The sequence below is a fragment of the Raphanus sativus genome, chromosome 6 (assembly GCF_000801105.2).
Source record: "Raphanus sativus cultivar WK10039 chromosome 6, ASM80110v3, whole genome shotgun sequence".
Taxonomy (NCBI): Eukaryota; Viridiplantae; Streptophyta; class Magnoliopsida; order Brassicales; family Brassicaceae; genus Raphanus; species Raphanus sativus.
The window spans coordinates 920,849-936,332 of record NC_079516.1 but is presented as its reverse complement, the minus strand read 5'-3'; the positions used below and the strand labels follow the sequence as shown (position 1 = coordinate 936,332).

Genomic DNA, 15,484 nt, shown 5'->3' with positions numbered 1-15,484 from the left:
TTACTAGCACAACTTTCATTTTTAACATAATCAGTTACAATCACACTTGGACACAAAAATTATAACAAGTAAAAAAAAACTAAAACACACCGGAAAAGATGCAAAATCACACACTGGAAATTACATATGATCATCTCAAACTTATTAACTCTAAGCTAAAGTAATAATGTTGAAATAGAAATCCCATTTTATACACCCACCCAATAGTGTCTTTGTTGCAAGGAAAAGATCAGAAGCCTGAATATGTTACACACCCAAACGTGTCCGACGTCATGAGTAGTGAAGCAAAACCTGCAATCGTTCAAAGATGATGCTGATGTTAGATCTGTACATTAGAAACACCAACCTGTGAGAAATATGAGAGGCAAAATGTAAGGAACATTGTTCTTACTTGTTACCTAACTACTCGCTTCCAAGGTTATCATAACTGAAACCTTCAGATATGGTCTCCAATCTCTTGTTATCTCCTGCAAGAAACACTTGTTCAGAGAACAAGAAAGGTACAACAGATTCTTTTTAAACAAAGTCCCAAAAGTTCTCACCTTGATATTCTCCCCTGTCGCAGGAGTCCAGGAAATTTTCAGCACCTGGCACAAGGAAGGGTGACTTATCATAGCTCTCCAGAATCTCTGGTATCAACAGGAAAGGCTTATGGTTACAAACAATGAAACCTATTATATTAGATGTTCATTGGCTCTTGTTCTAGCAAACCACCAATAGCTACTTGGTTTGTCTATACGCAAGCTAACATGTATGGATACAACGAGAGAGTGAGAGAGAAAGCAGCAATGTGATAGAGAGAAAGACCTGAGCTCTGAGAAAAATCAGCTGTCAGATCAGAGAGGCTGAAGTTCCGAGGGATTTGACCTAAGAACCCAAAAGTAGCAGCTTCTGCATCAAGCACCGTCTCACTGAGAGGTTGTTGGTTGTTACCAAAAGAAGGGATCGAAGTGTCTCCTCTAACTGTGGAATGCCCTTCCAAGACGTTCCTTTCACCACCACCACCATACATGAATGAAGAAGCAGGGTTGTTTGTAAAGGCAGTCTCAGACTTGATTATCCCTCCTCCTCCTCCTCCATTCATTCCATGCATCATCACAGGCATGTTTGTAGTGGTCTGCGATGATGAGAGTATATTCGGAGGAGGAGAAGCATCAACTCTCCTACCATGGGTTGATATGTTCACAGAAGAGGCCACATTATTTGTATTGAGCGTTGAAGATCCATTGAGGTATGCATTAGACAGGCTCGAGGATATCGACTTCAAAGATTGATCAGTGTGCTCAGAGGCATAACCCAAATGTTTCTGATTAACTGTTATCAAGAGATTAGATATCAGTTCAGTAGCACAGACTTGCAAGACAAGCAATAAAGAGACCCTAAGGAAGCTTACTACTTGATTGAATATGAGAACCACCATTTGTGTTTTGCACGGAAGTGACTCCACTCGGATGCATCTGCCGCATGTGTTGAACCTGCTGCTCGAGTAGCTTGTTGAACTCCATGATCTGGTGTTTCACCATCAGCCTAAGATAGTAAGCCTTGAAAAACTCACGATTCTCTTCTTCAAGCTTCTGCCAAACTGTCAAAATCAAAAAGGGTAAATCCAGTTTTAAGCAAAGACTATTTGTTTACACATGATTCTGGCTAGGGATGTCCTGAACATATCGACACTTCTTAATGAAAGCATTAACAAATGATTACACAATCAGATGCAAAGCTAATTTAAAGAAGCAGATTGATATACCTAGTTCTGTGAAACCAGGTTCGATTTTAGCTTGCTCCAGTAAAGTTTCCACGACTTCTTTCTGGTTCATGTAGAGTTGAAGGCATCTTTCTATAAGGTTTTGAACCTGAAATAGAATTAAATAGGAAAGTAAGTTCATTGCATAGGTTCATTCACACAATGAAGCTGAATGCTTTTTTAAATTACCAGTTGTATATCTTGACGTGAGACCCTTCTCACTGTTCCTCCACTTGACATGGCTGAGATTTTATTTTTAATTTGTAAAACAGAGCTTGTTCCTGTCATGTATAACTAAGTATTAGACATAGTTCTGTACATGGGAAAAAATGAGTTTCTAACATCTAATTCTAAAACACAAGGCTCTTTCTCACATCTAAACTCCAATTATTCAGACAGGAAGAAGACCCCAGATTAGTTAACTAATAACATAGTTTCACAAATCTTTGGGACCTCAAAATGAAAAATCATGTCTAACACCTCCACAATCAACGGTGCAGTTTCTAGAACAATCATATACTAATTTCTATCTCTCCACATGGCCAAAAAGGCTTTATGTTCAATCAAAGACCACAAAAAAAAAACAAAAAAAAAACATTAGAACAGATTTTATTACAAAACAGACTATGTAATATGTTTCCAGAAGAGGTTAAAAATGAGAGAAAAATCAAAACTTTATTAATCAAGATTAAAAAAAATCAGAACTTTCAATCGATTTCGTCTCCAGACACAACCGGATCAAACAAAAAAAACAAGAAACAATACTTTGAAAGAACAATCATAAAACCAATTCGATTAACGGAAAAGACAGAGGCTTTAACAAGATGAGTACCACGGTCGGCAAATCAGAGATCAATCGTCGAGGGAGAGAGAGAGAGAGAGAGAAGCCTAACCTCACTTTGATCGTCGTGGGTGGATCGATTCCTTTACTTCTTTTTCCATTTTCTTTTTTTGATTTTACTAATTTTATTTATTTTTAAAATAACACACATTCCGGCTCCGGAGCTCAGGAAGCTGCCACGTGTAGAATGTGTGACCCTGGTGGATCCCATTCATACAGAGTTATCTGATCTTCTTGTTTGGGGGCAGTCAAACCTTTCTGGTCAACCTTACGAGAGAAGAAGAAGAAGATTATATGATAACATAATTTATTTTTAAGAGTTTTAGTGATAGGCAAACAAAAATTAGAAGTTTTAATATAAAATTAATATTTTACGTTACGAATTCAAGATAATTATTTTATAATCTTTTATATATTCGAAAATCTGCTATTTTAATTTTATCTTATATATCACTCTAATTCAGATTATTACCCAATTTAAGTTTTGTTTTTGATTTGGCTTAAAAGCATAATATATATAAAGAAATATTCTATAAATAGCATTAGAACACCTTTTGTTCAAATATTAACACACAAAAATCTCTAAAAGCTTCAATTAAAATTTAAAATATTTTTTATTTTAAATTTGAGTTTGGATTTAGTGATTAATATTTAGAGTTTGGTTTTTAAAAGCTGGGATGGGACTGGAAATTATAGTAATTTAGTTTTTTCTTAATGAATACAACTTTGAGAAATTTTTATTATTAACTTTATAAACTTTTAAATATATTATTTTGGAGATTTGCTCTGATATATTTATATCAGTTGTCAAAAACATTTATCTATTTTGCTTTATAACCTTTGATAGTATGTGCTAAAAGAGTGATCATCATTGCATATTTACTTCCTTTGAGACAAACTAACTAAACAAGGAAACAAATGGAGACAAGTTTGTAATAACAAAACAAGAAGATTCAATACACAAAGATCTACATGATTATTCTCAAAGCATTAACTTGGCAAAGAGCAAAATATGATCCATTGTTCTAACAAGAAAGAAAGATAAGTAAGTAGATTTTAGGCTTAGCTAGTCATACTTCTTGAACCCAAACTTCCCACTTGGGATTCGACTGAGAAAACCAGTATCAATCTTCTTGTAGTGACTATGAAACTTCATGAGCAGAGAATCAACAAAACCATCAACTTCGTCTTCATATCTCTCATACAGAACCGGCATTGTGTGTGCTCCCACAAACCCTTCACACACACAAAAAGAAAAAATGCATCATACCCTTACAAAAAGATCTTATAAACTCAATTCTCAATAGTCTCACTAAGTAAAAACACTCACCAATATACAAAACAGTTAGGAAGTTGCAACAGCTCCCTATTATGGCGGCTAGCCATAGTCCAATCACAGCCTGAAAATTAAGTAAAATGCAGACTCATTAACGTTCCATGATGAACATTAAACATCATGCACATGTTAATAAAGATATATACACTACCATGAGGAACTGTTTCAAACTCCCTCTACAAGCCAAGTCCTGAAGAAACATCAAACCACGGTTAACCTCTGTACCAACGGTTACACCAACATCAGCAAAGAAATCTTTTGGAAGAACAAGGCGAGGCACTCTAGACTGCGATGAGCTGCTTTTGAGACATTTATAAAATAAAAAGAACTTGTTTAGATTACTACAATCACAAAGGAACCAGAGTGGATATGTTAAACAAAACATTTACCGGTTTAGAGCCCCTGAGGCATTAGACCAAACGAACTGCACGATCATACCAAGCAAGAGACCGTAACAAACGAGAGACAGGAAATGGAAGTTGATCCACTCGAAAAGCACCCAGATTGCAGTTGCTCCCATCAGAACGCTCGCAGAGATCTTCTTGTTCCTCCACAACAACACATCAGCAGCTGAAAGAATCATCTCTCAAAAAGACTTCAGTTAGAACCCAAAAAAAAAAAAATCTCACATTTGTATTCATTGAGTTTCTTACATTTGCCACCGCCCAAGACATGATGAATCGGCTTCTCACGACCGAACAAGCGGTTGAAACGAGAAGAGACTGTATCTTCTTCTTGTTCGAAGAAAGAAACGTTTTTCTTCTTATGAACCGTCTCGGTGAAGTTATCAACCAAATCGCCGATAACGTCCTCTACAATACTCTTCTCATGCATGATTCTGAAACATAAATGGAATCTGAGATTTTCAGTACTAAAAGAACAAAGCTATACATACAAAAATCGAATCTTTCGGTTAAACCACGTGTCATAAACCACAGAGCATTTTAAAAGTATCCAACTTTATTAACTAGTTTCGTTGGTGATGATTATTAGAATGATATGAAACTCAGATCTTATTTACTTGGCGAGAAAGAACAGAACCAGAGTAAAGATGGAGATGGGGCAAAAGAACAAACCTTGGAGGAGTTGGTGAAACAAGAATTTGGTTTCTGAGAATCTCACAGAAATGAAAAGTTTTTTCTTTTTTTCTTTTTGTAGATTACGAGAGAGATGAATGAACCACCACAAAGAATGAAATATTGAACTGAAAAGAAAGCGATGGGGATTGGTTAGGTGGAATAATTGAATTGAAACTGTAATGGTTTCTTTAAAAAAAAAAAAAAATTTGGTAAGTTTGGAGTTTTGTGTATGGATGGGAGTTTCAGCTGCCCACGTGCTACTCGTGACATTGCTCTGACTTGACCCATAAAATAGCAAGTCATATGCAGTGTTCTGTTTTTTTTCAGAAGAAAAAAAAATGCAATGTTCTGAAAGTTGGTGTAGTGATAACTGACTAAATGAGATGATTTTCTCTTTTTTTTTGAACAACAATGAGATGATTTTCTTAAAATATTAAAATCTGATTCAAACAATAAAATTGGTTTAAATCTGATGCTACTCTGTTTATCAAAGGCTCCCATGGTATATGGCATTAGAAACATAGAAACATAATGAAATATATATTAATGATCCAAAAGCCTCGGCCCAAAGTATCTTTTTGGTATTCTTCAAGTTAGTGAATCACATAGTCGACAAGAGAAAGTGTCTTCAAACACCAACAATGGTCAATTGCAATTTGCATCTTCATCTCCAGACCAAAAAAAAACCCACATAATCTAACACAATGCGTTATGTTTTTCTTATATATAGATAGGTCTATAGGTTAGATACAAAAATGAGAATGAGATAGGATGTATATATATCTCTAAAGTATATAATGTTAAAAAAAGTTCCATCAGAGGTCCTAAGAGCCATCAGATAGGGGAATTAAAAACGGAGTCTCTGAGCTCATCTAAACCTGCGTTTAGTCTCTCCATAGGCAACAACTCCAAGCACCGTTATACTGTACCCGCCAATTCCCATCACCGTGACCGGGTTCCGGAAAAGCAAGATCGATATCACAACCGCAACCGCTCCTTTAGCGTTTCCAAGAACCTGAAAAAATTGTAACATACACACACAAACACACGTTTGATCCAGTCTTTGTAAACGTTGAAATGTGTTGTCATTTTTGTTTTACCTGGAGGGTAAGTGCGCTTGTGTGCTTGGTCACCAGAAAGTTCAACAAGTTGGCTGAATAAGCCATCACAGAGTTAACCAAAAGAAGTATCCACATGTACTGATGCTGTCTTGCGAGGGATAGAGTCACACTCATCACATCTGGTTCCATTACTATTGTAACAGGCAGAAGCGCGATGACGGCTATAGGGGACATGTAGAGCATTAAATTCATCGAATTCAACTTTTCTCTGCAATGGAACATGTTAAGAACTCCAAAAACTCATTAAATCTGCTGAGCTCTGTTTTCAATTGAGTAATGATCTACTTACCCCTCGGAAGAAAGTAAGATGCCTTGAAGAACAGATTTAAAAGCTCTTGCCGCAGTTGCACTGATGCACATAATGAACCCAAACCAGTGGAAACCTGGCTCACCCTGTATTCACAGATCATTGATCATTCATCAAGTTAATACAGCAACCCCAAGAATTAAAAAACAAACAATAGACAAAACATAACATTCCGTGACAAAGACCTTGTAAGAGAAACACAATTAAGTCTGAAACTTTAGATAACACATGACTCGAATAAAGCAGCCAAGTAAAAAAAAAGGATGAAGCTTTAGATAAAACATGACTCGTTATTCATCTTTAATACTAAAAAACAACCTTTTTGGGTTTCAGACACACAGACAATTATCTATGTTAAAACCAAACAATAGAAGGGTCAGACATGTAAATCTTACAAAGACAGAACACATAATATCATTACACGACAATTCCATTAGAAGAAAAAGACAAAAAAATTAATAAAAGACGTTACCCCACTAGCGATCACGACACCGGTAACAACAGGGACAAGAGCACCATACGTAACCCAAGCCTCTCTCTTAAACGTCATAAGATACGCAAACAGCGCGGTGAAAAACGGCGTCGTAGCACCAACGGCCTGATTAAACGAGACGGGGAGATAACGGAGGGAGACGTTCCCGCCGACGACGGAGGCGCAGAAGACAATGCTGAGAGTGGCGACCTTCATGAACTGGGAGCGAGATTTGAGGTGCTGGAGAGGGACGAGCTTGAGGAAGACGATGGAGAGGTAGCTGAGGATGGCGCAGGCGGACATGTGGCACATGGTGAGGAAGATTGGGAATTTGAAACCGTAGTTGGAGAGGAGGAACTTGTTGAGGAGGAGGACGCCGATGTTGGAGGTGTACCAGAGGAGGATCAGGGATGATATGAAAAGGGTTTGTTTCTTCGGGGATGATGGTGAGGATGATGACGACATTTCGGGTTTCTGATCTGGGTTCTTCTTCTTGTTGTTCATCCTTTCTTCGTTGATGAGATCGAAACAGAGGAGGCCTTTTTTTTTGAGAGAGAGAGAGATATAGAAAAGTGTTGAATTGTTGTGTTGCTTTGTTTGGTAAAAGTAGTTAATGCACTATTCAATTGACTAATTTAGTATATTATCTCTAATTTTAAATAATAGTATATTAAAAATATATATTAGTGTGTAATGTTTTATACTTTTATGTAATAACCCATTCTAATAGTTTAAACTATAGTATTAATTTAGGAATCTAATTAGGATTTAGTATTGCCTTTAATGAAAAAGAACTATAGTATTAATTTAATAAATCAGTTAACTTTAAAAGTTTGCAATTTATTATTATCAATTAAAAGTCAAATTTTATTCTTCATATAAACTAATGATATATATGTATATATATATATATATATATATATATCATCTATATCTATCTATACTATTATTTACGAAGTGATTTTTTTAACAGAGATTTTATGTTAAAAGTTAAACTGGTTAATATCGTTTATACCATTAATGGATAAATATATAAATTATCCATAAATAAAAACGAATTTTAATTTTATGACTAGGTAACTGATTAAAATTAATAATGATAAGAATTATCCAAAATTTTAAATATATTTTAAAATAAAAAATTAGAGTGATTAATATTGTTCATATTCTTAATGGATACATATATAAATTATCTAAAAATAAAAAAGAATTTATTTTTCTGATTACATAAATAAATAAAATTAATAATGATAAGAATTATCCAAAATCTACAAATATATTGTAAAATAAAAATTTAGAATGGTCAATATCATTTATACCTCTGCTGAATAAAATATAAATTAACCACAAAATAAAAATGAATTTTAATTTTTTGATTAGATAAATTATTAAAACTAAAGTTAATAATAATTATTCAAAATCTAAAAATATATATTAAAATAAAACAAACTTATATTAATCATATATTTTAATTAAAATATATAATATTTTTATTTCAATCTAACAATAAATATATTGATCCAACTATTACTTTTTGTAAGTAAATTTTTTTTATTGTTTATGTTTAAATAGTATAGACGAGCAAAATATATGTAATGAAAAATAAAAATAATGGAAAAATGGAAAATATGAGCAAAATATAAGTAAATAAGTGTATAAAAAGTGATAACAAAAGTATAAGATTTCAAAATCAAAAATATTTTTAATATGTTAGTGTTTTCAAAAATTTAATACAATAATAAGCATACTTATTTTAATAATATATATAAACTAATAAATATTCGTAAGAAAATTGTGTCCGTATATGCATACAACATACCTAGTTCAATAATTAATTTAGTAGTTATTAATGTAATATTATTGTATATTAATATCAATTAAATTATTATAAAAATAAAAATAAAAACTATTTGCTATTTTTATGAATTTCATAATATATTAGACTGTCTCCTTGTTTAGGAATCTGTGATATATACACTGCCAAGACCAAAGTGATCAATAACGAGTCAGCCAAGACCAAACTGGATCAACAAATTATTTGGCACCATTTAACAACCAAGAAAAGCGATTATTTTTTTTCACAAATTTAGAAACAACGTGGTTTAATGCAACTGAAAAAAAATTGATTACCGTTTCAGTAAGTTGCGTGGTTATTGCAAAACTTTGACATTAAAGAAAAGATTAACTGAGAAAATATCGAAAAAATGGTGTTGGTCCCGATTCATAATTTTGCTCCTCTTCAACTTACACATTGATTCAGCAATTTCCTGGCAGACATTGAGTGGTTAGTAACCAAACATGATCAATGATGATGTTGATGTTCTTACACACTTGCTGGGATGTGTTTTTTGTTTTTGAGCAGAGATCCGGTTGTGATTGCTAGAGGTGGAGTCTCCGGTGTGTTTCCACACTCAAGTAACAAAGTGTACGAGCTTGCGAATGTAAGCATACCAAACAAATTTTAAACATGTTAGTGTTTTCAAAAATTTAACATAGTAATAAGCATACCTATTTTAATAAAATATATAAACTAATAAATATTCGTAAGAAAATTGTGCTCGTATGTGCAGGTAACACACCTAGTATATATATATATAAACGGATTAATGTAAATAATAATTTAGAATATATAATCCTTATTTTTCAAATTTAATTAGAAAAATAAATTATTATAATTTATGTGTACTATCTTATTTTTGGATCATCATCCTTGGAAAATAAATAAATCATAAGTTGTATATATGTTATGTTACTAAAAAGTCAAAATTATCTACTTTGATTTCTTTTCAGGATTAGGTACGAATTAGGTAAATAGGACCAAAATCAAGATTCATTCTTTATTAGGACTTAGGGTTTTCAATTGTTTTAAATGTAGTTCTTATGTTTAAAGTCAGTGAATTTTTGCGTGTTTAAATATCATTCCTAAATATTTTATCAAAATATTCAAGCTGAATAAGCAATTACACGAAATATTACAATTTTATAATCGCAAAGATAAACGCATACAAAAAAAAAGTAAAAATAATGGAAACTTGAAAAAAAAAAAACTTAAAACCTTTTAAGAACCGAGTCCTGGCACGGTCATGTGTTCAAATTCGAACCAAACTTCCGCTGTGATTAAAATCCAACCGGGGTGCACAAAAAAAAAAAAAAAAAAAAATCCAACCGGGCCCACCAGAGAAAGCTGATCTGACGACGGGAGGATCACAACATCACAAGTGTCAAAAGAAAAAAACTGACGCGTCACGCGTGTGTAGACCGTATCTGTAATTACCATTACACCCTTATTGACCGCGTATAAAATAAAGCCATGGTCCGGGTCCATTCGTAAATATCTCGAATCGTAACCCTACTTTCCATATATATAATAAATACTCCAACGTGACAATAGTAATAACACTACCATTACACAACAAAACTTACGCATTAAGAACATCTTCTCCACTTTCTCTTCTTTGATCTCTCTCATCATGTCTGGTTACCCTCCTTCGAGCCAAGGCTACGGTTACGGCGGCAATCCACCACCACCGCAACAACAACCCTACGGATCCTCCGGCAATCCACCACCGCCTCAACCTTACGGATCCTCCAACACCAACCCTCCTCCCTACGGATCATCAGCCTCCTCGCCCTACGCCGTCCCCTACGGCTCTCAGCCTCCACCTTCCTCCGCTCCTTACGGCGCACCGCCGCCGTCTGCGCCCTACGCGGGAGATCACAAGCCCCACAAAGACAAACCTCAGGCCGCCTACGGATCTCCCGGCGGCTACGGATCGTCGGCCGGTGGTTACGGTGGCTACGGAGCTCCTCCTCCGTCGTCGGGACACGGAGGCTACGGAGCTCCTCCTCCTCAGCAGGGTGCGTACGGAAGCCCGTTCGCGTCTCTGCTCCCGTCGGCGTTTCCTCCGGGAACGGATCCGAACGTCGTGGCTTGCTTCCAGGCGGCGGATCGGGACAACAGCGGCTTCATCGACGACAAGGAGCTTCAGGGGGCGCTCTCTTCGTATAATCAGAGCTTCAGCATGAGAACTGTTCATCTCCTCATGTATCTCTTCACCAACAGCAACATCAGAAAGATCGGTTAGTTTCTTCAAAGCCAAAATTCTCATCAAGAACTGTTCAGTGATCATAGTCTTTTTGATTTTGGTCAAAGTGTTGATCTTTGGTACCTAACGGTTATTATAATTAAAGTTTGATTTAAAATTTTAAGTATATTTATAATGGTTTTAATAATGGCGACGTTGCAGGACCGAAAGAGTTTACTTCACTTTTTTACAGTCTTCAGAGTTGGAGGGTAAGTTATATTAAAAAAAAACAATGGTTTTGGTTTATTACATATCAAGAATCTTTGGAGTTAATATAAACTGTTTGGTGTTTGTGTTTTTATTTTATTTTTTCAGACAATATTCGAGAGGTTTGATAAGGACAGAAGTGGCAGAATAGATACAAACGAGCTAAGAGATGCACTCTTGAGCCTCGGGTTTTCAGTGTCTCCTGTGGTTTTGGATCTGCTGGTTTCTAAGTTTGATAAAAGTGGAGGCAGGAACAGGGCTATTGAATATGACAACTTCATCGAGTATGTTGTTCACCGCCCCTCAACTTTCTTTTAATCTGATTGAAAGTGAAAAAAGTTCCATACTGATTCTGTTTTTTCTTTTCCATTGATACAGGTGTTGTTTGACAGTAAAGGTATATATACACTATTCCTCATTAGCTTGGATCACATTCTTGTAGTGTGAGTGTGTGTTTTGATGTTTGATGTGAATGAATTGCAGGGGCTGACTGAGAAGTTTAAGGAGAAGGATACGGCGTTATCAGGATCAGCTACTTTCAACTACGAGGCCTTCATGCTCACTGTTCTACCATTCCTCGTCGCTTAAGTTCGTTGCCCTTATGGAGCTTTTGGAATAATTTGTTTGTAGTTGAATTCTGAGGAGTTTTGCTCTTTTACCTTTCTTATCGACTTTGCTTTTGTAAGATTTGGAAGTGGCTCTCTCTGTATGAGCATTTAAACAAGGGTTGTGGGGTAAATTTGACTCTTAAAAATGGACAAGAATCATTCCAAACGTGATGGGGTGGATATACAAGGGTGAATTTGTGTGATAATAAATGTAATTAACGAAAAACCAAGCTAGACTGATTTTCGGATTCACTTTGTGCGATTGTGGTCGAGCCGAGCTGTCCCAAACGAAAAACAACCGACACAAATCAACGACCAAACCCGAATTAATCTGTTATAGTTTAGTCAGAACCAACCGAACCGAAAGTGATTCGGTTCTGTTATGGTTTTGAGTTTGGTTAATCTGGTAGGATTTTGTAAATAATTCAGTTTAGTTTGGTTTTTGATTTTCAAAAATCAATGAACTAACCGGATCAAAAACAAGTTGAATAACCAAATCTAACCAAAGACAATCAAATTTAACTGAACTAACCGGAAATAACCAATTTCTAAAATAAGAAATATCAAAATCTAAACAAAAGATTGTTATTTCGGAAATAAATTTTAAGAGGGGTGTATTCAACTGAGAGTTTCGGGTAATTTGTATTAAAATGACAAATCCACTGTTATTCAAACATAAATTTTAAAAACTCATTTAACATCCACTGTTATTGAACTTGACATTTCGTAAAGTACTCTGAAATCTACTGTTATTGAAAATATTTTAAGTTGTGAGATTTTAAAGTTTTGAGGTGATTTTAGGGTGTTTGGGTGGAGTTTCTTAGTTAAAAAAATTAAAACTCAAATCCCATTGTTTTAGCTGATATTCTAGAGTAGTTTAACAAAAATCACATAAATCTCTACAATTTATTAAAATCATCTAAAACTCCATTAAAAATCAAATCACATCAAATGCTAAATTGAATACATCCCCTTAAAAGTTCAAAATCAACCAAAAACCAAACCGAACCAAACAGATATTTTTTTCTGGTTTAATTTGGTGTGATTGATTAATTGTGGCTGAACCAAACAATCGGAGACTAAAGCACCACGACCAACCCGAATCCACGGCGTTAAATATCTTTTGCGTCCGAAGCAAAAACAATACCATACCTTTGTCGGCACCACCGCTTCTGTGTCTTAAGAAGAGAGAAGCAGACGCAAAAAATGACGACTCTTTCAGCCTCCTCTCTACTATCTTCTTCTTCTTCTTCTTCTTCGCCTCTATGCAAATCCAGATTCTCTCCAACAACTCGAAATGACTTCATCTCTTTCTCCCATCGGACAACTCTTTCCTCGCCGCCGATTCTTTCCTTCTCCGTCAAACATCATCATCGCCAGAGAAACTCGCTCCAAGGTTCCTCTTTTATTCCTGATTGAATACATGGAGTTGTTGAGTATTATTAAACTGATGGAAAAGATTTCTCCTTTACAGTGAAATCAGTAGCTAGCCCGGCGGAGACGGCGTCGGAGTTCGATGAGATGGTCTCCGGGACGAAGAGAAAGTATTACATGCTTGGAGGGAAAGGAGGAGTGGGGAAAACTAGTTGCGCTGCTTCTTTAGCTGTGAGGTTTGCTAACAATGGTCACCCAACTCTCGTTGTCTCCACAGATCCAGCTCATTCGTTAAGCGATTCCTTTGCTCAGGTAAAAGGAGGCGACTTTGAAACTTTGTTTGATTGATTGAAAGGTATCTCTGATTGTGTTGACTTTTTTTTTGTAGGATTTGACTGGAGGAATGCTTGTGCCTGTTGAAGGACCTGAATCTCCTCTGTTTGCTCTTGAAGTATGTAGAGAAAGAACAGTTCCCAATGTTTGTTTTTTGTTTTGTTAGTTTTTAATTTGAGTTTTTAATTTAATAGAAGTTCAACAGATAAACCCTGAGAAGGCGAGAGAAGAGTTTCGTAGTGCCTCTCAGGCGGATGGAGGGACTGGTGTTAAAGATTTTATGGATGGTATGGGTCTTGGGATGCTTGTTGAACAGGTAACATGTTTTTTTTTTTTTTTTTTTTTTTTTTTTTTTTTTTTTTTTTACAGGTAACATGTTTGTTGTGCACTTTCTAATGGAGTGAGCTTTATTGTTTCTGATACTAATCTACTTGTGATTTTAAATGGCTCTTTGCAATTTTTATACTGACTCTGTTTTTATTTTTTTTTGGGTTGATGAAGTTGGGGGAACTTAAACTTGGTGAGTTGCTTGACACACCTCCTCCTGGATTGGATGAAGCTATTGCTATTTCTAAGGTAATCCTTCTTTATCTTCTCTTGATTTTTTTTTTTTTTTTTGCTTGGTTTCTTGCTTATAAGTCAAAAAGGGTGTTCACAGGTCATTCAATTTTTGGAATCACCTGAGTATAACATGTTCACCAGAATCGTGTTTGACACTGCACCAACGGTGAGCAAGGCTTCACTGAAACTTTTGCCTCCTTTTTTTTTTCTAGCTGTTGAGACAAATCTCGTTTGCTACTATTACTTACAGGGTCATACGCTGAGGCTACTCTCCTTACCAGACTTCCTTGACGCCTCCATAGGTAAAATCTTGAAGGTGGGGAGATGTCTCAGATACAAATCTTTTCTTCTACCAATAGTGCTTATCAGTTTCTGAGATTTTTGTCTTCTCTTCTGCATCTTACAGCTTAGGCAGAAAATAACCTCGGCTACTTCAGCAATCAAATCAGTCTTTGGGAAAGAAGATAACAAGCCTGATGCTGTAAGTACTTTATAATAGAGTAGGCTTCATCTTTGTGAGGACAACCGTTTCATTCCTTTTTAAATTTTTTTCTGTGAATGTGAAAAGGCTGACAAATTGGAAAGACTAAGAGAGAGGATGGTTAAAGTTCGAGAGCTTTTTCGTGACACAGAGTCTACAGAGTTTGTCATTGTTACTATCCCCACGGTAATTTATTTATAACCTTCCTATATCTTCAAACATGCATATCTTCAAACATGCATTGCGTAAGTCTTAAGTCTAGAAGTTAGCAGCATCTTCACGGTTCTTAAAAATGTTTGTTGACATCATCTCGTAGGTAATGGCTGTCAGCGAGTCTTCTAGATTAAGTGCTTCGTTGAAGAAAGAAAGTGTCCCGGTCAAAAGACTTGTTGTTAATCAGATTCTCCCTCCATCCTCCTCTGACTGCAAATTTTGTTCCATTAAAAGAAAGGTATATATATATATACACACAAACTTCTGCACTTATGTTTTGCTGTGTTGAAATGCATCTAAACGTGTAGAAAATGAAACTCTGCAGGACCAAATGCGAGCTCTTGATATGATCCGGGAGGATTCGGAACTCTCAGGTTTGACGTTGATGCAGGCTCCGTTGGTGGACATGGAGATTAGAGGTGTCCCTGCTCTGCGTTTCTTGGGAGATATCATTTGGAAATGAGTTCACAGCACATATTGTTATTGTTACGAAGAAGCAAAGCAAGTTCAGTTGTATGAAGTTAGTGTTGGTTACTTACAACTTACATTATATAGTTTTTGGCACAGATGTTGGAATGGTCCTTTAAACAATAAATATTGCAATTCTTGGGGAGCAAAATAGCCTCTAAGATGTTTACATAGTTAATGTGTAGAATAAGACCTACAATAAGCCATTGCTTTATATAAGAAAACAGCCAGGCTTCACCTTAAGCCAGTGTAAA

General features: G+C 35.5%; 5 protein-coding genes across 10 annotated transcripts; 2 read left to right on the top strand and 3 right to left on the bottom strand.

Moving 5' to 3' along the window:
* Positions 1-2,691, bottom strand: LOC130496286 (uncharacterized). Of its 5 annotated transcripts, none has more exons than XM_056988244.1 (8): positions 2,638-2,691; positions 1,934-2,025; positions 1,748-1,853; positions 1,394-1,582; positions 808-1,314; positions 543-629; positions 392-467; positions 1-291 (listed from the first exon to the last, which is right to left on the bottom strand). In XM_056988244.1, exons 2-7 carry the CDS (start codon positions 1,982-1,984, stop codon positions 403-405), a joined length of 1,005 nt encoding a protein of 334 aa, XP_056844224.1. In that variant the 5' UTR covers positions 1,985-2,025; positions 2,638-2,691; the 3' UTR covers positions 1-291; positions 392-402. The 5 variants fall into 5 exon arrangements, with proteins under 5 accessions (XP_056844224.1, XP_056844226.1, XP_056844227.1 ...); XM_056988246.1 differs by having other exon boundaries at positions 399-467; XM_056988247.1 differs by having other exon boundaries at positions 1,397-1,582.
* An 813-nt stretch (positions 2,692-3,504) lies between these two features.
* Positions 3,505-5,161, bottom strand: LOC108810209 (reticulon-like protein B8). 2 transcript variants are annotated; one of them, XM_056989622.1, is made up of 6 exons: positions 4,998-5,161; positions 4,575-4,759; positions 4,311-4,491; positions 4,073-4,220; positions 3,916-3,985; positions 3,505-3,821 (listed from the first exon to the last, which is right to left on the bottom strand). In XM_056989622.1, the coding sequence occupies exons 2-6, from the start codon at positions 4,753-4,755 to the stop codon at positions 3,652-3,654; spliced, it is 750 nt and encodes a 249-aa protein (XP_056845602.1). In that variant the 5' UTR covers positions 4,756-4,759; positions 4,998-5,161; the 3' UTR covers positions 3,505-3,651. The 2 variants fall into 2 exon arrangements, with proteins under 2 accessions (XP_056845602.1, XP_056845603.1); XM_056989623.1 differs by having other exon boundaries at positions 4,073-4,217; positions 4,998-5,160.
* Positions 5,162-5,523: 362 nt separating this feature from the next.
* Positions 5,524-7,507, bottom strand: LOC108811194 (UDP-URONIC ACID TRANSPORTER 1). Its single transcript, XM_018583235.2, has 4 exons — positions 6,901-7,507; positions 6,411-6,514; positions 6,101-6,329; positions 5,524-6,015 (listed from the first exon to the last, which is right to left on the bottom strand). Exons 1-4 carry the CDS (start codon positions 7,402-7,404, stop codon positions 5,869-5,871), a joined length of 984 nt encoding a protein of 327 aa, XP_018438737.1. The 5' UTR covers positions 7,405-7,507; the 3' UTR covers positions 5,524-5,868.
* A 2,774-nt stretch (positions 7,508-10,281) lies between these two features.
* Positions 10,282-11,931, top strand: LOC130497083 (probable calcium-binding protein CML49). The gene is made up of 5 exons (XM_056989997.1): positions 10,282-10,980; positions 11,148-11,194; positions 11,301-11,476; positions 11,571-11,589; positions 11,676-11,931. Exons 1-5 carry the CDS (start codon positions 10,371-10,373, stop codon positions 11,778-11,780), a joined length of 957 nt encoding a protein of 318 aa, XP_056845977.1. The 5' UTR covers positions 10,282-10,370; the 3' UTR covers positions 11,781-11,931.
* Positions 11,932-12,927: 996 nt separating this feature from the next.
* Positions 12,928-15,484, top strand: LOC108812016 (ATPase GET3B). The gene is made up of 11 exons (XM_018584149.2): positions 12,928-13,196; positions 13,275-13,486; positions 13,563-13,625; positions 13,713-13,823; positions 14,009-14,083; positions 14,166-14,234; positions 14,319-14,384; positions 14,475-14,549; positions 14,637-14,735; positions 14,866-15,000; positions 15,088-15,484. Exons 1-11 carry the CDS (start codon positions 13,007-13,009, stop codon positions 15,223-15,225), a joined length of 1,233 nt encoding a protein of 410 aa, XP_018439651.1. The 5' UTR covers positions 12,928-13,006; the 3' UTR covers positions 15,226-15,484.